Source organism: Sturnira hondurensis, unplaced genomic scaffold, assembly GCF_014824575.4.
Source record: "Sturnira hondurensis isolate 20B ecotype Veracruz unplaced genomic scaffold, ASM1482457v3 Scaffold0017394, whole genome shotgun sequence".
Taxonomy (NCBI): Eukaryota; Metazoa; Chordata; class Mammalia; order Chiroptera; family Phyllostomidae; genus Sturnira; species Sturnira hondurensis.
Genome location: NW_028090025.1, coordinates 2,625,757 through 2,648,204, shown reverse-complemented (window position 1 = coordinate 2,648,204; position 22,448 = coordinate 2,625,757). Strand labels below are relative to the sequence as shown.

The window sequence follows — 22,448 nt, the reverse complement described above, 5'->3', positions numbered from 1 at the left end:
TGGATTAAAAAATGTACGTCTTTTAATCTTATTCTCATTAACATTCATCTTGACAAAAAATAAATACATACTCTCCTAAACTGTCCCTCATGTTCTTTTTACCCTTTGCTTTAATAATCATCCTGTCCATATATAAATTATTAAATATTTTTCATGTGCATATATGAGTCACATAGGATATAATGTTCAATTATTTTTTCTTTTTTTAACTAGGTGCACTGTGGGATATTTTATACCTCAGTGACTAAATTACTACTGTCATATAATAATAGTGCTCAAATTATCCAAATAACAGTTTCCACTAAAGATCTATTTTTTAAAATATTAATTTGTTACCATAATGTTTTTATCCTATATAGTACATAACATGTATTAAACAAAAACATTCCCAGAGAAAATTATTATAAATTAAGTTATTCAAATATTCTTTATGTAGCTACTTTTAATGCATCTGGATGACAATTATTATATCCTTTGCAAATAATCACTGAGGACATTCTGAGAAACTGTATGCATTCTCTTCAGTACTGATACTTCTTCAGTCCCTCTGGTTCAAAGCTCATTCTGATACAGGAAGATCTGGCTAGATTGCTGGGGAGACGTCAGGGGCCCTCAGGTGGCATGGGAGAGGCTCGGTTCCCTGGGTAAAGGGTAAACAAGCCAGTGCAGCAGCATCACATTGCACCCACAACTGAGCCAGGAGCGATGCGTGATGGCATATTTCCTCTGCCTGGTGGAGACTGGGTGAGCAGGGGTGTCATTCTGTGGAGTATGTGCAAGGCTGGAGCATAATGAACAAAAGGAGAAGCCCTCCTATATCCTCCCAGTTTCTGATTGAAGGGGAAACCAGAGGTCACAGAGGCGTACCTAAAGGTTAACATGTGGCAGGGGAAGGTGCAGACCTGCCAGTCTAGCCTGGGAAAAAGGGAGGGATTGGCTGGGATAGCTGGACACTTTCAGAGTGAATGAAAATTTGGGCCAAGAGATTCACATGGAGGGGAAGTCTCAGTGTAAAGGGGAAGACATACCCTTTCTTTCTTCCTCTGGTATCCATGCATGGATGAGTGGTCCAGGACTCTCGCTGGTTACTAGATGGGGCAGCTCCAGGCACTGGGCCCCATGGATGGAGCCCCTACACAATCAGGTCATGTAGCAGTCCTGCCTCTGGAGCAGGAAGCTGCAGCATGGTGATGGTGCCACTGGTCCCATAACACAAACTCCAACGAGGAAGACTGAAGCCAGAGAGCCCACCATTTAGCAACCTCCAGCTACAGATAAGGATGGAATGGGATTTCTGGTCACTGTTTCTGGCTCTGAGGGAGGATGGGTTTTGTCTGTGTGAGATTGGCCTGGAGGTGAGGAGTCACCAATTCCCTCAAATTGTGCAATATCTCAATAAAAAAGTTTCCCTTCCGCACCAAACTTTGTCTTATGCCTGTGTTTGAGGGTGGGCAATTGAACCCTAAGTTTGTTCAGTAACAAATCCACAACAAACAGAGGCAGCCCCAGACGGTGGGCCTTCACCATTACTTGGAGAAATCAGAGGAATTTGGTTCAATAGCTTTTTAGGAAATTCTCTCTAATAATTTACCACATTAAATGCATCATATATTGTCATGGTATTAAGAAAAAAGCACATGTAAAATAAGAATAGGCTTAGGGCCATACAAAATAGCCCAGAATGAACACAGCATTGGATATACAGGAGTAATTGTTACAGCCAGTCACAGGTAGGAAATGAGAACTCACCAACACCATCATGTGTTTTTCCCATGCTCCATTTGCAACATCAGTTCAGGTCCTTCATCTCTCCCCCTGTATTTCAACTATCAGGCTATTAAATAAATTAATATATTTGGATGAAAATATGATTTTTCTCTAAACCATATCTACCATAAGTTAGCTTTTCTACAATTCATTAACTCTATTCTTGGCTCAGTTTTCCTTCAAAGCAGTTGCTGAGGGCTGCATAGTGCCATTCACTACATTATATTAGTATTATTAGGAAATCAAGCTGCTGAAGAAAAGCAAATTTGTGCTGCTTAGCTTTTACATTTATCTGTTTAAAGTGAACACTGTGCGGGGACCATGGGGCGGGGGCGGGCAGGGTTGGGAATATCAGACAGAAACCTGTACTTGAACAAGAATTAAATAAAAATTATATTAAAAAAATAAAGTGAACACTGTGAAAATATTAAACATCTACCCAGTTAAAGTGATGCAGGAGAAGTGAATATCATTTCAGACAAAGACTATTAACCAAAAAAGTTAATTAACAAAAGCATTTCAATTCTTTGAAAATTCATATTTGTTTCAATTATAATTATTTATTGGTATGACTTTTCTGTTCCTATGTGGACACAGCAAAAATAGAGGTTAGGAAAATCTGACAGACAACACTAACACTCAAAAGCAGTGGAACCTAATGACAGTGAACTCTCTGGCCAACATGTCTGTGGTGCTTCCTGTCTGGACCATGTGACTAGGGCAAAGCCTGACCCCACTTTGTGGATGTTAAGAGTTACTCCTGCATTCAGCCTTTTTAAATGTTTCTACCACTATGAAATAATTAAAGAACATCAAAAATTAATCACCAAAGCTTTAAGGAAACATTTTAGATATTAATTATGAAAAAGTTTGCTTTCTTAATATCACATATAAAATATAAAACTAAAAATTTGATACTTACAGCCCTCGCCAGGTGATTCAGTTGGCTGGGCATTGTCTGTGCACCAAAAGGTTGCTAGTTCAATTCCCAGTAAGAACAGGTACCTGGGTTGTGCATTCAATCCCCAGTCATGGTGTACACAGAAGGCAACCAGCCAATGTTTCTCTCTCAAATTGGTATTTCTCTCCCCCTCTTTTTCTCACTTTCTCTCTCTCTCCTTTCTTCTCTCTCTCTGAAACCAATAATAATGTCCTGGAGTGATGATTAAAAATGTTAAGGCTTACAAATATTAATGGATTTTATCAACTTTCCCCAGATTCCAAAATCATTTGGACCTGGGAGGAGGTTAGGGTAGCATTTACCTACCCACCCCAGTTCCTCAGGGAGTTCTCTGTATCACAGATTCCTGAACTGCTGGTTGGATTATGTTTCCTTGAAGAGCCAAGCTACACAGAGGAACTTATTTGGAAACAAGAAATGTTTTTATCAAAAACTAAGTAAATAAAATAAAAAGTTTAGGTACTCTTTTAGTATGTTACCTTTGCCAAAAATAAATAAATAAATAAATAGCTTCTTTGACTCCTTGTAGGTAAAATGCCTCTAGGTTGAGGCAAAAGTAGGTTCACAGTTCTTTGTATGGAAAATGATACAATAATTAATAAATAATAACACAAGAATAACACTTGTGTTGTGTACCCACAAGTGTAAACCTACATTTACCATACCCTGTACATGTTTGGTCTGTTTCTAAGAACAAAAAAGATACTTAAAGATTGGATCAACTATTTAATTATCTTAAAATGTCCCACAGTTTAATGGAGAACTCAAGTCCATAGCTAAGCAGCTGACAACAGTGACAGCTGAAAAACCAAATAATCTATACTAATCAATAAAGCCAAACAATGCTGATAAGAACTTGTTCGCTCAGATTTAAATCCCTTCCTCTTTGCTTGAATTTTCACTGAAGTTGAATAAAAAATGAAGTTTCAAAATTCTAAACTGAAATGATATGAAAAGATTCTTTTTCATAAATTATCTCTAAAATTTCAATATATATTTTAAAATGTCATGTGACTAGTAGAATATATATAAAACTTGTCAAATTTTCCAACCCGCCACAAAGCAGATTAGATGTAGACTCCATTGCTGGCAAGACCATTTCCATTTCCAGGTGTCTTTTTCCCACTACTTCAACTGGACTTTGTCATGCAGCCATTGCCTCAGAAAGCACAGGCACCCCACAACCTCTTTCTTAATGGCCTGTAACAACCAGTCTGGCTTTCACTATGGGAAAAGACAAATCCTGTTTTTAAATGGTTTAAGATTCAGACTGATCTTTAAGAAAATCATGTGTTTCTCTTTACACAGCTTTTATCTAGAACCATTGTGATTCCTAAAGGTAAATACATCACTAGTGCCTTTTTGAAATGCCTCAGTGGAAACTAAGTTGAAAATGTCTATCTGGTACTTCATCTGGACTAAGACATCTTTGATTATAAACCAATTATGGGGTCAGAAGAACAAACTCATCAACGTCTCAACCAACACCGTTTCTAAACAGTAGAGATAGTAGAGCCCTGCTGTCATGCACTGCAAAGCAACGGTGTCTTCTCAGAGTAGCTTGAACTAAGAGGAACACTACTTGCCAGCTACATTTTATCACACACCTATTCTCTTACTTTACTCACAGACTCCTTGAGCTGTGATATAAGTATCTCCATTTTACAGAAATGGATCAAAATTTTATTTAAAACTAGGCCTTTCTGACTTTTAGGCCAAAGGCCATTCCCTACACCAAGATGCTACAACAAGAAAAAACTTTAAATGAAGTTACATTTTCCTTTGTGTACCAAAGACCTTATATTCTATTCATTCCTGCTATCAACCACCTACATTCTCTCCCTTAAAAAAAAATAAAATACATAAAAACGTTATACCTGAACAATGACTTCTGACAGAGTGAACAGTATATTGTAGTAGTTAAATCAAACCCATAAGATTAAGAATCAGATATTATTGAGTTTAAATTCTGGCTATGGCACACTTACCTGTGAGAACCACGGCACATTTCTTGACTTCTCTAAGCCTTAGTCACCCCATTTATTAAAGAAAGCTATTTTTTCCTATAATATTGAATTGTTGTAAGGAATAAATAAGAGAAGAATGCTAAAGTTGTCAGTATAGGATTTGTTTATTGAAAATGTAATAGATGGGTATGACAGTGGGAGATTTTATTTTATTAAAAGCTTATATTTATTTATTTTTAGATAGAAAGGAAGGGAGAGAGAAAGAAGGAAGAAAAATGTCAGAGTGTGGTTGCCTCACACCCGCCCCCTACTGGGGACCCGGCCTGCCACCCAGGCATGTGCCTTGACTAGGAATCAAACTGGTGACCCTTTGGCTCGAAGGCCCACGCTCAACCAAATGAGTTACACCAGCCAGAGCTGAGAATGGGTGATTTTATGCAGTGATAATATCTCCATAGAACTGGATGTGGGGATGAATTATCACATGTGAAAAGAAGCGCTGTAATATCAATGGAGAAAGACCACATGCCTTTTTTTGTTCCCAGTCTGACCATGCTGTTGAGTCCCACTTTGCTCAAAACAATATTATTTGAGATTTTATAATAGTGATTGATGTGTTGGTGATCAGAAGAAAAGAATGTCTATTTTTTTAATATTAGCAACAACAAAAATTTACTTATAAATTAGTCTAACTTAGTTCCTATCTATCTTCAGGTAAGCACATTTAGTCTATTGATTCTTTTTCAAAATTATGCAAATGGATAACAATATGAATAAAACTCAGAGAAGTTTTCTAAAGTTAAAGTTGTCAAGACACATTTCCTGTCAAGATGGTGGCATAGGTAAAATATGGCTCTCATCCTCTTATAACCACATCAAAATTACACTTAATCTATAGAACAACCATCCCTCAGACACATCAGAAATTGGGTTGAATTGAAGTCTGACCACTATGGAATTAAAGAATCCACATTCATACAGACTGGTAGGAGGAGCAGAGACACAGACTGGGCTGGTCTCACACCCACATGTGGTTGATAAAAATTTGGGAGAATATCTTGGGAGTAAGGAATCCCAGCCCCACACCAAGCCTTCCAGCCCAGGAGTCCAGTGCCAGGATAGTAAGTTCCTATAAATTCTGGCTGCAAAACAAGTGGAGGTTCCACCTGTGGAAGAAACTTCTGGAGTCCCAAGTAGTTCCTCTAAAAGAACCCCAGACAGTGGAATTCTATACACTCCTGCTGAGCTCTAGCACTGTGGTAGCAGCATGAAAGGCAATAGAGGCATGCAGAGGCGAACTTAAGTGTCTGACAGCAGGAGACAGCTGGGGGACAGCTTTCTTTTAGAGAAAAAGGAAGGCAGACGGCATTGTCCTTTTTGGAACCATCTCTACACAGAGCCACTAAGCTGGCAAGTGGGTATCATATCTGAGATGCCATCAACCTGGCTACCACTCCATCAACCTGGCCCAGGCATGGAGATCCCCTGAGATTCCTCAAAAGAAATCTTACAGGCAAGAAGGGGCTGGAAAGAAGTATTCAAAGTCATGAAAAACAAGGACATACATCCAAGATTACTCTATCCAGCAAAGCTATCACTTAGAATAGGAGGGCAGATAAAATGCTTCCCAGGTCAAGTTAAAGGAGTTCATCATCACCAAGTCATTATGATATGAAATGTTAAAAGGATTTTTCTAAGAAAAAGATCAAAATTATGAACAGTAAAATGACAACAAACACAACTATCAACAACAACCGAAAAAAACCAAACTAACTAAGCAAACAAGTAGAACAGGAACAGAATCACAAAAAAATGATCATGTGGACGGTTATCAGCAGGGAATGGGAGGGGAGGAATGGGGGAAAAGGTACATGGAATAAGTAGCATAAATGGTAGGTAGAAAATAGACAGGGGGAGGTTAGGAATAGTATAGGAACTGTAGAAGCCAAAGAACTTATATGCACGACCCATTGACATGAGCTAAGGGATGGGGGATGCGAGTGGGAAGGGGTGTAGAGGGTGAAGGGAGATAAATGAGGGAAATGGGACAACTGTAATAGCATAATCAATAAAATACATTTTTAAAAAATGAGTTCTGTTCTTCATTTAAACATATTCAAGTTGGTACCTGTGTTTAATTTTCTGAAATCCTGAAATTAAAGCTGTGTTTCTGTTTAAAACATAAACAATGAAGCAAAGGCACCTAGATATCCAGCAGAATGTAGAGATGCAATCTCTCCTCCTCCCCAGGAATTGCAATAGATGGGAGCCCATCACTTCCTTTGGGGGGTATGTTGCTATCATTAATTTTTGTGAGTATGATACTTTTAGTCTCATACTCTCATCTGGTTTCGAGATCAAAAGCTACACACGTTTTAAAGCTTATTTCATAATAAAATATTTATTTACTTAAAATCACATTTTCCCAACTATTCCATTTTCTTTTTATTTTCACTGCCTATCTTAATGAAGAGTAGGTTGGACTAGTCATCATTTCCTCAGCTCCAACTCATTCCTCAACCCATTACAATTTGATATTTCTTCCCACCATTCTGTTGAAACCACATTTGTAAGGTCAACAAATGTTACCACCAAATTCAATGGCCCCTTTCTAGGCTTCATTCTACATGTTCTTTCTGTGAGATGAGATACTCCTGACGGCTTCTGAATCTTTTCTATAATTCTTCTTTATGCCTTTTTAAAAGTCCTTCCCAATGCCTTTCAAGTCATCACATTCTCATGATTATCTCCTTTGGCTCTGCTTGCTTGCTCTCTCCCTCTCCAACCTCCCCCTCTCCCTCTCCTTTATTCTCATTCTCACTCTCAGTCCTTCTTTCTTGTCACTACCTTTTTCTGGTACCTTTTCTGTCCAGACCCTTAGGTGTTATTATTTCTTAGGATTCATCTTTGTTATTCTTTCCATATAATGTTTTTTTGAAGCCATCTAATCGCTGCCCAAAGCTTCCTGAATCACACCCAAACTCCCTTCTCAGGTGGCATTTCCTAATATCTATTGGACATACTATTAACTCCAAAAATGAACTCTTTCTTTAACCAACCTCAATCCCAACCCGTTATTCCTCTTATATACACTATCTCATTAGATGCTATCAACATGCGCAGTCTCATTATTTCTAAAGCCTGAATGATATCCTTCCTCTACATAGCAATTTGTAAATTTGAATGCAAAAAAGTCTCCTGAATTATGCTTTTCTTCTCCACTTTCATAGACCCTGAAGACATCTAGAAGGCTCTGTCCAACATGGTAGGCACTTGGGGCTGTTTAGACATACACTGATTAAAATTAAATATAACTTAAAATTCAGTTCTTAACTCACTCAAACTAAGTTTCATATGTTCAACTGCCACACATTTCTACTATACTGGAGAGGGCAAAATATAAAACCTTTCTGTCACCACAGAAAGTTCTGTTGGAGAGGCTGATTGAGAGTCATCATATTAGTCTGAAGGAAGCAGCTTATTCTGAATTGGCCTTTGTGGTATAAGTTCATCCTGTTTCAACTCATTATTACATTGCTGCCAGAGCCAGTTTTTAAGAAAAACAAATCATCCCAGGTGATTCCTGGATTAAAATTCCACTCTGATACGTTATCACACAGGGAATAAAATTCAAAGGTGTTACAACAGGATACATGGTCCTTCACAATTGAGTACTAACATCTTCCCGGAGGTATTTCTATACCTCTTGACACACACCTTACTCAGTGTTATGGATGGAATTGTATCCACCCCCCCAAATTTATACATTGAAGCTCTGACCCCCAGTGTGACTGTATTTAGGCCTATCAGGGGCTAATAAAAATCAGATAATAATTAAGATTTCTAAGTATTACAGATATTGGCCAATACAGAGACAATTCTCAACTAATAAGTTTAAACATCTCTTAACAGAGCAAGGTAAAAATGGGGTGTTGATCAAAATAATAAATAAAAAGTGAATGTATCTAATTTAACATATGAATTCAGCATAAGAACTATCACAGATTTCTTAAGTTTACTTCCTTCCACTAAAATCTTACACACATCATTTTACCTACCCAATTCTAACCCTAAGTGTTCTGTTGATTTATTCATTTTCATATCTACTGCCTAAGCCTTTGAAATGATGAACTAGGAATTTCTGGCCAATCATGCCAGCTGTCCAAGACTCCTAAGTTTCTGTCATCTTAGCTTGCTTTATCAGCTGTAAAATATTTTTAATAATAAATTTAAAATAAAAAAGAAGTAAATATGGTAGGTGTTTATAGTTGTTAAATCTATGTAACAGATATATGTAAGTTTATTAATCTTTTCATTCTTTGGTATGTTTGTAATATTCATAATGAATATACATTCAGAAAATACATTCAAACAATAAAGTGTACTCAATCTTTAACACTATCCAGCAGTTTGACCTTGGAATGGTTAACTTTATGACTTCACTGTACTGATCTATAAAATCTATAAAATTCATGATAATACCACATAGAGATCACATGAAGAAAAAATAAACTAGTTTCTGATTTCTAATAAGCTCTACAGCTTGTTAGCTACTATTGAAATTTATTCTAAAACTTAAATTTCTGAGTGATTCAAATTATTTTCTGGAAGAGCTAACACATTGTCATGATCATCCACTTACATCTTAGTTCACTTTTCAAATAAGCTAAGTCAGTAATAGTTCAACGGAAAAGAGACTAATCATTTTTTATGGAAGTGGAGATACAGAGAAGAAAGTCTTCTGACCTTTGGATTTCCCATTAGAATACAACCCCGGAAAGTGCAGCTTCCACATGCCAGGAGAGGACACAGCCAAATGACAGCAAGAAAGCACACAGATGAAGGAGGGTGAAGAGTCACAGTTTTGACTAGAGCCCATTTTCCCTCTTATGCAGGGTGGGGAAGCTGACAAACGTAATCCTCATACATTTTCACAGACATGATTACTGCATTCATCCATCACACATGTGCGGCTATCCTACTGTTACTGCTAAGATCAATGATAGTATTTAAATAGATAATAAACTTAAAATTTTTTGCAGGATTTTTCTTGTCATCTCTGGTATCCTCTACTATAATTTGTTTATAAACACCTGAACGTAGAAATAGATTGCAGAGGTGAGTGAGGGGAATCAAATATTATCTTTTAACACTTTACACTGTCAAGAATTAAATATTTTTACATATTCCAGTATAAAACATAGTATAAATCATTACCTATTTATTAGTGAAAAGGGCAAATGTTAACCATCTCTTACTTCCAGTATTACAGAATCAGAGTACTAGAAAACTGCATGAGTAAATTTCACTATTTGGATTGTAACAATATTTAATTTATTATTAAATAAAATTAGATTTAGTGTTTCACAGCATTTTGTTATCTAAAATGTTAAAAAGTAAAATATGACCGATATTATAATCACTTCAAAACTGAGCAATAAAATAATTTTGAAACTAATTCCTAAATTAAGTTTAGTAGTAATCTGTAACTACTTAGCAGTTTGCCTCTTCCCAAAACTACATAAATGTTATACTAGTTATTCCAGCATTACAGAAATAAGTTTAAAAAAAAGAAAACATGGTTTATCATTATCATCACAATGAAATAAAGTGAGAAATCATTAGTAATTTCATAGGTTTACTAAAGTATATAGATGAAGAAAGAATAAACTTCATTCATACAAAATATAAATAATGCCCAGCATAAATAATTCCCTCCTTATTATAAACTCTTTTACTACAAAATTATAAGCATGTAATTCTGTAACATAACAATATCACACTCAAGCACACACTATATGACATTTTAGGTGAAATATTCAAATGAAAACTATAACTTATTACACCCATATTATTACCCTACCAACCAACCACAATCAATTCAAGCAAGCATTACTTCTGCCAGACCCTGTACTATAAAACGCCAACAGGCTTACTCATAAAATCAACCACACACTTTTGAAAAAGTTTCACTCATTTATATAGACTAAAATTTGAGATAAAAATGATAAGGCTGGGACTCCCATAATCGAATAATTGATCAGTCTTCACAGATATTCATTTAATTTCTTTGCTCATTATTAACACCAGTGTAATGAATCAGTTTTGGCTAAGTGGCAGATTGACAGCCAACAAGTCCATCCTTAAACATTTCAAATTCTTTTCCTTTGTGCACCTACCTCCTTCTCGTCATGTTCTCTTACAGAACATCCCTACCCCTTTCACCGAGTTAATTTACTTCTCATCTATTTCCTCAGCTCAGTACCTACATATTTGCTCCCCTGATCTTGAGCTGTGTCCTATTGCCTTTACCACTTTAAAAAACATTTGTCTGTGTTCCATTCTCATGAGTTGAACAAATGAGATTACTATGTATTACTAAGGCATGGAGCTAAAAAGTCTTACCACATTAGTTGCCACTGTTAACTAGAACAATGGTTCTCAACCTTGGCTACACATCATCAGGAACAGTAGAAGATCCCAAGTTCATGACACAAGCCAGATGAATAAAATCAGAATATCTTGTGTGCGGCTCCATTTTTAAGTCTCTAGGATATTAACGTGACCCCCACGGATCTCTGATCTAGAGTAAATATTATCTGATATTGAAGAAACATCTTTGCAGTGTAAAGCAACAAAATGCTCATACCTACTCAATGTGATGGCAACATCAAAGATAAAGATTTGAAAAATTAGAAATTGAAATTAAAACAATAAGCCAAATAATTCAAACTGCAAAATTATATTATTTGAGGTACTTATCTGTATATTTGTTCATGTATATTTAATTTAACATATAAAGATGTCTTAATGGATTATGATTTGTATGTGGGGGAACATGAGACTGAGAACATTACTGATTTCCCTTTGTTTATATTTTAATTCATTTGGTGCATACAGACACTAATCTCATAGAATTAAAGTGATTAAAATCTATGCATATTGTCAATTATTAAAAATTTGTGGTTATCCTCTATATAGCTACTAATATGATCCAGTTCCAAATCCAAAGGAAAAATTCACTCTTTACTCTATAGGCATCTAACATTAAGATAAAATTCTGTGGCATTTTTCTATAAAAATAAAATACAGATCATAAAATTAGTGGTCATATATAAAACAAAAGTATGAAAAACAAAAATTGGGGTCATAAAAATAGTCACAATAGGGGTTTTGACCTTACAAATGGCCATATCAATGGTTAAAATTATTATCTGCATGATTAGGCTCTTTGACTTCACAGAGAAGCAATTCAACTATAAAAATATGATTTGAAAATAATAAAATGGTAAAATATAAAAAGATCTATTTGTATATGTATTTCACATTCGTGGACAGTGTCATATTATGTACAATTGTACTTAACAGCAAAGTAATTTATATTCAAAATTTAAGTGGAAAGAATTGTTACATATTTTATTTTATTTTAAATATATATTTTTTAAAAAATCTAGGGTGCATGAAATCTAGGGTGCACCAAAATGAATTAAGAACTGAAGAAATGCTTGAATTGTACATTGTGTAACCCAAATTCTATGTTATCGAACTAGTTAATGTTTATGAGTGGTTCCTTCAAACAACACAGAAAGTCTCAGGTATTGTGATCATTATATAAGCCTAACACTGGTATCACATCCTTTTGGCTAGTGTCTATTAAGTAAAAATAGGCAATAGAATCTACTTTAACAGGATATTATAAAGATAAAAATATGAAAATGCATATACTCTTGAGAATATAATTAGTATTTATTCTGAGAGAACTGAAATACAGATGATGCAATATTTATTTTACAGTCTCAAATCTGCTTTCATTGATAGTCTGCCTTACTTTAAGGTTTGGTAAGTACATAAAGTTATCAGTAACAAAAGTTTACTAGCAACATAGAAATTTAAAATCCTTAAATATCCCAATTTTATATATATATATATATTCTTATATATATATATACATATATATATTCTTAGAAGATAAAGTAGGACATATTGAAGAGAAAATTTTTGTTCAAGTAAAAAAATCAAGCATGTGAATAATATACATATGTAATTCCTAGCTTAGAATACTGCATATTGAACTATTACCAACCAACTTGAAGATTATTGTAGATTTTCACTCTTATTATATATCACAGATTATTTTAAAAAACAGTGCAAACTATGGACAATTACTGTCATAATTTTTGCTACTTGATTATGTAATTTAGCAGCTTGAATGTTCTTTATTTTTTCATAAATTACTTCCCAGATAAATATGTATATTACTTTTAAAAAAAATTAAGCCAGATTTTTCAGAATATTAAAAAATATTCTTGGGTGCAAATGATTTCTATTACGTGTTGCAATACAAATGTTTACTACAGTAAATCCAAGCTGTATTTGAACTCCAATTATTATGGACTCAAGGCACTATAATTGTATTAGATCAATATTAAGGGATTTGTTTAATGATAAGGGGTCCAAAAACCCTTCAAAACAAGTTAAATAAAAATTAAATTTAATCAATTTTATTTTATACATGTATAGAATGTGACTTTTTTAATGGAGAATATAAAACTAGAAGATAATAATACATCCTAAATTAAAAATTAGAAATCACTACATTAATTATTTAATTATATATGGGCATGATAAAATTAATGTATTTCTCCTAAAATATAAACGTTAATAATTTGTATAAGCAATATGACTAAATGTATTTTATCTATATTTTTATAAATGTATCTATAAATTATTAACTTGGATTGTTCATGAATATGTTACCAATTCTAGAAATATATGCATTTGTTTTTAACATAACCTAGGACTTTGTGGCTACCTTAAAATATAAAACATTTTGCATAGAATGTATATCATGAACAAAGTCCCTGATGATAGTCACAATTTCCTAAATAAAATGTACGCTTGAAATAAGTAAAAGTATTTAGAAAGAAATTCAAGCGGCTACAAGTAGCCTCAAGAGAGTACAAGTAGCATTTTAAGCCAGGTAATATAATTTGTATGTGAATGTGTTTGTGGCTTTTGCATTATCATAAGGAAATTATAGATACAAATAAGAAACTAACTAATTAATTTGTAAGTTATCAACCAGCAACAATTGCACATTAAATTTGGAATTATAATTATTTATAATAGTCATTGTGGAAAAAATGTTTCAAATCCACAAACAAAAAAAACACCAACAAGAAAATAGCTACAAGGCAACACAGGTAATAAATTTTGTGTTGAAGTGATGAGAAACTCAAATGACTGAATGGCTGGATGGCTGTGCTTACTTTTCAATGGAAAGACGAAATGTCCCTAAAAAGGAGTTAAGATTCTTATATTGTGCTTTTGTGTATACAGTTAGCAACTATCACTTTATATAAAAACACAATCCAGAAGTAATCCCTAACATTACAAATTACTTTCACCTACATCATGCCTTACAGCTATGATGACAAATATAAAGTTGAGAATTACTTTTACATCATGGGAAAAATTAAAATTTACTTGTATTTAAAATTTGGATATTTGAACAAAGACATATTTGACATGCTTATTTGAAAATGTGTTGCAGTCTATGGACAATGCAGACTATATTTTAAATACTGAACCTATGCAAGTTGTAATTAATAGAAATTTCTATGAGAATTTCATTAGAAAAGCAGAAAAATTCAAATTATTACAAAGTGCTACTTTTAAACATTAATATACTAAAATGCTTGTAACCTTTTTATAAGTGGCAAAATTGGAAGACAAACTACTTACCTTATTTTTACTTTCTGATACAATTTATCTGGTCACAATAAATAACTGTGTAATAAATACACTAGCCATTCATTATTAACTTTTACCATTAAGAATAAGTTTAATTCCCAAGCATGAGCTACAGTGGTATGGTTAAGAAAAGTATGTAGGAAAGTTTAAAATACATTTATCTTGTAAAGTAGGATTCTAAATTAATATTGTAAACTCAATATTACCTCTTTCAAAGATCCGTTTCTGGTCTTAACGAATGTTGAAAAGCAAGCCGAGTATGAGTTTAGCTTAATTGTCAAAAGCACAGCTAATAAATCCAAAGTAAAATACAGCTCCTGAACTACATTCACTTTAAATAGGTATCTATTAGACCAGTTCTTTTGTGAAAGCGTCACATCCTTTTTCTCCACACTGTCCTTGATTACACTTCCCCAATACAGAGCAAGGGACGCAAAAGAGGATCAGTTTTACTCTTCCTATGTGGTGTTAGGGAACAGTTAAGAGAAAGAAAAAGAGAGTGTGGTATATTATTTCTTTTTAAAAGCAATACCGTTTTATTGTATTGTTTAACAAATTACCCTTGTAATAAAACATTAAGGCATACTAAGATTTTTGTCACCATTTCTTCCCAACTAAAACGTCACCACAGTAATCTTCATCTTCAACAGAGCTCTAAAGCAAGTCTCATTTCAGCACCGCGGACAGTGACACTTCTAGGATGTGCACCCACCGTTTCATTGGCCATTTCTTAAGAAATTTGCACACATTTTTTTTGGTCAATCAACAAAGGTTACATCCATTATCATATCAAACAAGAATAGACTGAATTTGAAACAGGTTAGTAAATAGCTGTGTTTTTTCATTCATAGGACCTGCATTTGCCATTTAGTATTTCTGGAGAACATTCTGAAAATTCAAGCTAATTGCATAGTGTCTGATAAAACCTAACATTGATCATTGATCATCAGATACTTAATTAAAACTTTCCCCCCCATGAGTCTCAGATCAATAATTACTTCAATGTCTAAGAAAACAGAAAACTTATTGTAAGTAAACGTGCTTAGGTAGGCCTCCAGACTTTCCAAACAACCAGAACTATTCCTGTAAAACAGGTAAAACGTGTTCATGTGTACTGGTCCATAAGCCAAACCACATATGCCTGTCTCTGACTCTTCTGATTTCAGCTAGGATCGTCACTATGCAGTTCCACCACTGTCTTCCTAACAAGCCATATTCAAATTTCATTTTTTTAAAAAAGGTAACACAGCTTGAACAAGTCGCATATCTGTAAGAGGTCATTTAAGCCCTAGCTTTTATTATCTCAGGAGACCAGAGTGTTCCTTGATCTTCCAAGGATTCCCATAAGAAAGCACCTGTTTACCCAGTAATCCACGAGGTATTCCCAACTCAAGTACCAAGTCAAGCTCTCACAAACACAATAACGACGAGAGAAGTAACAAAACCAGAGCAAAAACAAACACGAAACTGTTTTAAAACTCTAGAAGACACCTCAACCAAAGAGAATAAATGGAAAAGCTCAAGAAGGCATAAAAAAATCCACTGTCCCTACCTTACAATCTTCAGGACAGGATTTCACCGAGTACTCCTGCGATTGTAAATATTTATGGAGCACACTCTCGAACTCTTCGTACTTCTCCTGAGCGTGGTGGTCGTAGTCTTGGTACGCCTCGATGCATTGCCTGCAAGTGGTCATCTCGCCACCCTCCTTGAGCACCACATCCAGACTACAGTTCAAAGTGTTGGGACTTGACAACCCCGAGAACAACTCCCAAAGTGTGTAGGAATTACAAAACGAAAGGTAAAAATCCGACAAGTTCCAGAGTGGAGTTGGATGCGTCCCCCTCACCTGCCGCTCCGCCCCCCCGGCTGCCACCCCGCGACTCCAGTTCCTGGCACACACCGCCTCCGCGCTCTCCACGGTAAAGCACTGGCCCGAGGAGGTGCCCTGGGGGTAACAAGTCTCCAGGCGCCACACGGGTTTGGCAGAGTTTCCTAGAAAAAGAGCCTTGCTCTGGTTGTTTTTGCCTTTGTCGCCCTTGCTGCCGCCGCCGTCTCCAGGGGAGGGGGGCAGAGTGGGGGACGAGGAGGCGGAGAGGAGTCTGTGTGCCTGGGCGGCGGGCGAGGACTCCCCCATGCTCGCCAGGAGCGCGGGCCAGGAGGGTTCCTGCTGCCGCTGCCGCTGCTGTTGCTGCTGCTGCTGGCGTTGCCGCTGCTGCTGCTGCCGTTGCTGCTGATGCTGTTGCTGCTGATGTTGATGCTGCTCCTTGTCCCGGGTCCGGGTCAGCTTGGCTTCGGCGCAGAACCACAAGTGATCAGAGAGCAGGACTGTGAAAAACAAGAGAGATGCCAGAGACAGTCGCCATTTCTGAGCCCTCTCTGAATCGATGAACGGTTTCTCGTTCTCCCGGGGTGCTGCCAACCAGATTTTTAAGCCGTCATCATACTGTCGACACATCCAAGCACCCCTGGTCATATTTTGGGAACGCACAGCCCGGGCCGACTCCACCGTGAGGGCTCGTGTGCCGGTGTCTCCACAATATGCATTGACTTAAAGGGTTTAATTTCCTTATCCCCTCCTCCCGTTTCTTCTCTCTCTCTCTCTCTCTTTCTCTCTCTCTCCCCCTCTCCCTCTGTCTCTCTCTCTCTCTTTCTCCCTCTCTATTTGCCTACATAAATATTACCAGGCTTTGGAGGAAGATCTCACTTGCTTCCGACCTAATCATCAGCCGACCCCATCCTCTGTAGAGTAGGAAACAATAGTACAGAGAGAGAGGGGGAGAGAGAGAGAGAAGCAGTCGGAGGTGGCTGGGGCTGGTGGCCGGTGGTGAGCTGAGTGCAGGAGGTGCTGGTGGAGGTGGCGGGGTGGCTGGCGCTGCTCCTCTCACCCAGGCATTGTCAGAGCGCTGGTCCCCATGGCCCTGCTGAGGACAGCCCGCTCTTCCCTGCCAGGGGCATGCCGCGTCTCCAATGCCCACTGACAGCGAGCGACCAGTGCGCCTCCCCAGCTCCTCTCCTCCTCCGCTTCTCCTCCTCTTCCTCCTCCTTCCTTTCCTTCTCCTTTCTCTCCTCCTCCTCCTGCTCCTACTTCTCGCTGTCTCTCCCCGAGTTCCGAGCCTGGGCAGCCGCGGACGGCAGGGCTCTCCCTCCCCCCCACCCCCCACCCGGCACTCCAACTGCCGCCGCTGTCGCAGGTCTGCCCGCCGGCGCCTCCGCCGCCGGGCTCCGACTGCTGGCGCCGCCTCCCCGGGACCTCGGGGCCGAATTGCCTGGGTTGGGCCTCCCGAGAGCCACAGTCATCTTCAGTCCCCGGCTAAGTTGCCGCCATCTTCGTCCTGGAGAAACACTTTCTTGGGGGGAGCGCTGGCTTTTGCGTCATCTCCTCCCGCACCGAGATCTCTCCATCCTGGCGCATTGGCTTCGGGCTCTGCTGGGGCGAAGGAGGAGGGAGAGGACGCACCGGGCCGGAGGTGGAGTGGGGGTGGTGTGGTTGTGGCCGCCAGCCCCGTCTGGGCTTCTGGGCTCCAGCACTTGCTCCTTCGTTTCAGTCCCCTTTCTCCACCTTTTGGCTTTTTCTGTTAGCACTGACAAAAGTCAGAATGCGGATGCATGACTGAGGATGCTAGCTAATTCCTTCAGCATCTCCCCACTCTCTCTCCGCCTCTGGGGCGGGGGGTGGGGGGGGAGAAGGCTTGCTGCGGTCGGCACCAGGCTTCTTATTGGGGAGAGGGTCTAGGTATTGCACTCTTTAAATAAGTAATGATCGACTGCAAATGAAAGGTTGGGGGCGGCAGTGCTGGGAGGGGAGTAAACATGAACAGGTTAGAGGAGGAAGGAAGTGACATCTGGTCTCTTTACATGGCCTGGGGATCCTTGAAAAACTAGAGATCAGCAACCGGTGTGTTAAATTGTTTTGTCAAGTTAGTTTTGTGCTTTTTGTGGAAAGAATGGTGTGCATATCTATAGCTATATGTACCCCTGTGTAAATTACAGAGAGTATTTGATAGTCAAAAGTAAAAGATTCGAGATGGGCTCATACAGCCAAGAAAAATCAGTAACAGCTCAGATACCAGGGGTCAAAGCCTTCTGCTGAGTTCAACTCTTGACCTCGAAAGATTTCTCCTCGGATCTGGACCATCCCACGCTTCCTTGACCCCAGTCCCCACCGAGAGAGGCTTTGCTGTCTCTCAAGACATCCGCAGCCGCGGACCAGCGGAACACCTGGGTGGCAGACACTGCAATCCAAGCCTCTGGTGCCCCTTAGCGTTGATTCTCGGAGTTCCGAGAAAGCTGCAGACGCTCTGGAAACGGGACCCCTAAGATCCTGGCTCTCACCGGTTGGTGCTGTGAGCAAATGTGAGTCTGGCTTTATATGAGGAGCTGCCCGCTCCTGCCCGCTCTATTCCTCACTCCCACCGGAGCTGCCAGAGCAGTAGACCGCTCTGGTTCCCGGATCCTCCTGTGCGCGGAACCGCAGCACATCCTGTGCTCTCTCTTGCAGTGGCCTAGGAAAGCCGTTTGTTCCACCCTAGCAATCACTGTATCCCTTCCCGCTTTATAATGACCCTAATACTCTGTCCGGCGCACACTCACATAGGCAGTGTTAGAATGCCAAAGTTCTAAGTAAGTATCTTGAGAAACCAAAGGGATGGATCATTGTATTCATTTTCTGGAGATGCTGAGGGTATTGGGATGTTGGAGAAGTGGGTGTTTTCAAAATGTCAGGTTGCAAAGGAATGGGCAGGATTCAATCAATTAGTCTTGTCAGTGGCATAATGTGTATACTAAATCTTATATGTAAATTTTAAGTTCCTAAAAACTATATGCAGTGACTGTCAAAGCTCGGTGCAGTTGACATGGCTAGTTGATCTGTAAATTTCATTTAATGTCTTAAAGTACCATTTGTGTAAGCATATTATTCTGGCTCTTTGGATTGCAGAGTACTGAAATTTTTAGCTGCAGAAAAGATCTTCAAATTTACAGATATGTTTTCTTTGGCAAGTTTATCCTTACTATAAAGCATCTTTAAATAGGCAAAAATTGAGGTTTTGTTGAGAGTTTTTTTCACATAGAAGCAATGATTTTTATTTGCATTTAAAGGTATAAACATACACATGGATTCTTATAATTATTGTAGGAAATACTATAGGGGAAGTCAACTTCTTTTATCTAAATAAAACAGAGAAATAATGTCAGATTAACAGAGCAGTTTAGTGGTATGAAGTTCTAAGAGTTTACATCCTCAGCTCTTCTTTTATAGCATCCTCTTGGCACTTAATAGTTAACTATGGGAAATATTTGAAATATCTCATACCATTTGGCTGTTTTTGGAAATTAGCTTTGTTGTGCTTATTATTTAAACATAATGTTGCAGAATTCATTTATTAATTTAATACTAATATTTGAAATAGTTACTATATGAAAGGAGACCCAAAATATGTGGAATTATCTTCTGGTGGGCAGGCCCCTTGAAGTACAGGCTTCCCCCACTAACTGAGTGTTCTAGAAACACATCTCTATCGGTGCTTCAGATGCTGTTGTTGTAAGAGGCTGCATTTGGCGCTAGTGATTTTTAAAGTATATTTTACTGATTATGCTATTACAGTTGTCCCAGTTTTTCCGTCTTTGACCTTCTGGCCGGATACCTCCTTTCCCTCTAGCATCATCCACCTTAGTTTGTGTCCAGGGGTTGTGCATGTAAAGTTTTCTGGCTTCATCTTTCCTGTACTATTCTTATTATCACTCTGTCTTTTTTAGTTCCTACCAATTATACTCCTTAATCTGCGCCCTATTCCCCCCTCCCTTCCCCCTCCCAGCTGATAACCCTGCAAATGATCTCCATACTATGATTCTGTTCCTGTTCTGGTTATTTACTTGGGGGTTTTGCTTTGTTTAATTATTTGTTTTTAGATTCAGTTGTCCATAGTTGTTCATTTGTTTCCATTTTACTGTTTATAGTTTTTATCTTCTTTTTTAAAAAGTAAATCCCTTTAATATTTCATGTAATGATGGCTTGACAATGATGGACTCCTTTAACTTTACCTTGTCTGGGAAGCGCTTTATCTGCCCTTGCATTCTAAATGATGGTTTTGCTGGATACAGTGATCTAGGTTGTACATCCTTGCTTTTCATCACTTTGAATACTTCTTGCCAGTCCCTGTAGCCTGAAAAGTTGATTTTGAGAAATCAGCTCACAGTCTTATATGAACTCCTTTGTAGGTAACTCTATCCAGTTCTCTTGCTGCTTTTAACATTCTCTCTTTATCTTTAACCTTTGGCAATTTATTTATTTTTTCTTTTTTTATCTTTATTATATTTTTCCATTACTATTTAGTCCCCTTATATCACCTGCCCCCCCAGCAATCACCACACTGTTGTCCATGTCCATGAGTTTTACTACTCTTTTGCTCAATTCTTCCATCCCCTAATCTCCCTCCATCCCCCACAACCACACACACACATAATTATGATGGGTCTTGGTGTGGTCCTCTTTGGATCCAACTTGTTTGGGACTCCCTGTGCTTCTTGGAGTTGTAGTTCTATTTCCTTCACTAAATTAAGGAAGTTTTCTTTCATTATTTTTTCAAATAAGTTTTCAATTCCTTGCTCTTCCTCTTCCCCTTCTGGCACCCTTATGATTCAGATGTTGGTACATTTAAAGTTGTCCCAGAGGTTCCTAAGTCTGTCCTCATTTTTTCAAATTCTTGTTTTGTCTTTCTGTTCTAGTTGAATGTTTATTTCTTCCTTATGTTCTGAATCAATGATTTGAATCTCTGCTTCCTCCCTTCACTGTTGGTTCCCTGTGGATTTTTATTTATTTCACTTACAGTAACCTTCATTTCTTCTTTTATGTTTTGGCCATACACAATGAGTTCTCTGAGCATCCTGATCACCAGTATTTTGAACTCTGCATCTGATAACTTGCCTATCTCTCGTTTATTCAGTTCTTTTTCTGGGGTTTTGTTCTATTCTTTCATTTGGGCCATATTTTTTGTCTCCTCAATTTGGTAGTCTCTCTGTGTTTGTTTGTGTGTGTTAGGTAGAGCTGCATTGACTCGCTGACTTAGTGCACCCATTAAGCTGTATGGCGCAAAGCTTTAGGTGTTCGCCAGGGCAGGGCACTTCACTGCTTTGTGGCTCTATATGTGGGGAGGTCGCAGAGAAGGGACACTGTGGCTGCTTGGCTTTTGGAGGTTTGCCTGGCACTTGCCCCACTTTCAGTCACTTCACTCACTTCTCATATGCAACTGGCACCCTTCCAGGTACTTCCCTGTTGGTAAAACCTAAAGTGGGCTGGTTTGCGTACATTCTAAGTCTGTGAGCGTCCTTAAAGGGTAAAAATTTGTCAGTTTCTTACAACCAGAGGTAAAGGGGATTTATCTTCCCACTCTTGGAACCCTGGGCTGGGTGGTCTGGCCTGGGACTGGAGTCCCTCACTCCCAACGTACCCATCCCCATTTGTATCCACCTCACGTGAATGTGGGATCATCCATTCTGCTGCCACCAGCACCTCTCCACACAACAACGCATTTCTGCGCATGTCTGCCATTCTGCGCCCCTACTCATCTGGATGACCACTGCTTGTTTAAATCCTTGGTTGTCAAATTTCCATATGGCTCAATTTTTTTATGGTTCTGGGTGTTATTTGTTTCGAGATATAGTTATAATTCCTTCTACAAAGAATTCCTTGCACAAGGAAGCAAAGCGTGTCTGCCTATGCCTCCATTTTGGCTACTTGGAATTTTTTTAAAGAAATATGCAGAGTTTTGTATCTGCATCTAGCTTAAGCTGAGGAAATAGTCTTTAAATTCTTCTCTTTTGATAGTTTAAATTACTTGGACATTAAGTAAAACATTCTCTTTTTTTCAAGGTTAAAAGTTTTGTTTCCACAAATTATAGCTAATGAACAACAATGCCTTCATATGCAGAGACCATGCTCCAATGTGGGCCTGGGGCATTGCTCTACCAAAGGAGCTGGTGGAGCTTCTCCCAGGAAAGGG

At 38.1% G+C, this 22,448-nt stretch overlaps 1 protein-coding gene across 2 annotated transcripts in view; it reads right to left on the bottom strand.

Moving 5' to 3' along the window:
• The window catches only part of NALF1 (NALCN channel auxiliary factor 1), a 612,383-nt gene extending 594,876 nt beyond the window's left edge, over positions 1 to 17,507 (bottom strand). For both annotated transcript variants that reach the window (XM_037067710.1, XM_037067711.1), the window contains exon 1: positions 16,001 to 17,507. In XM_037067710.1, the coding sequence (XP_036923605.1) occupies positions 16,001 to 16,924 (924 nt within the window). In that variant the 5' untranslated portion in view covers positions 16,925 to 17,507. The remainder of the gene's footprint in view (positions 1 to 16,000) is intronic.
• Positions 17,508 to 22,448: the final 4,941 nt, after the last annotated feature.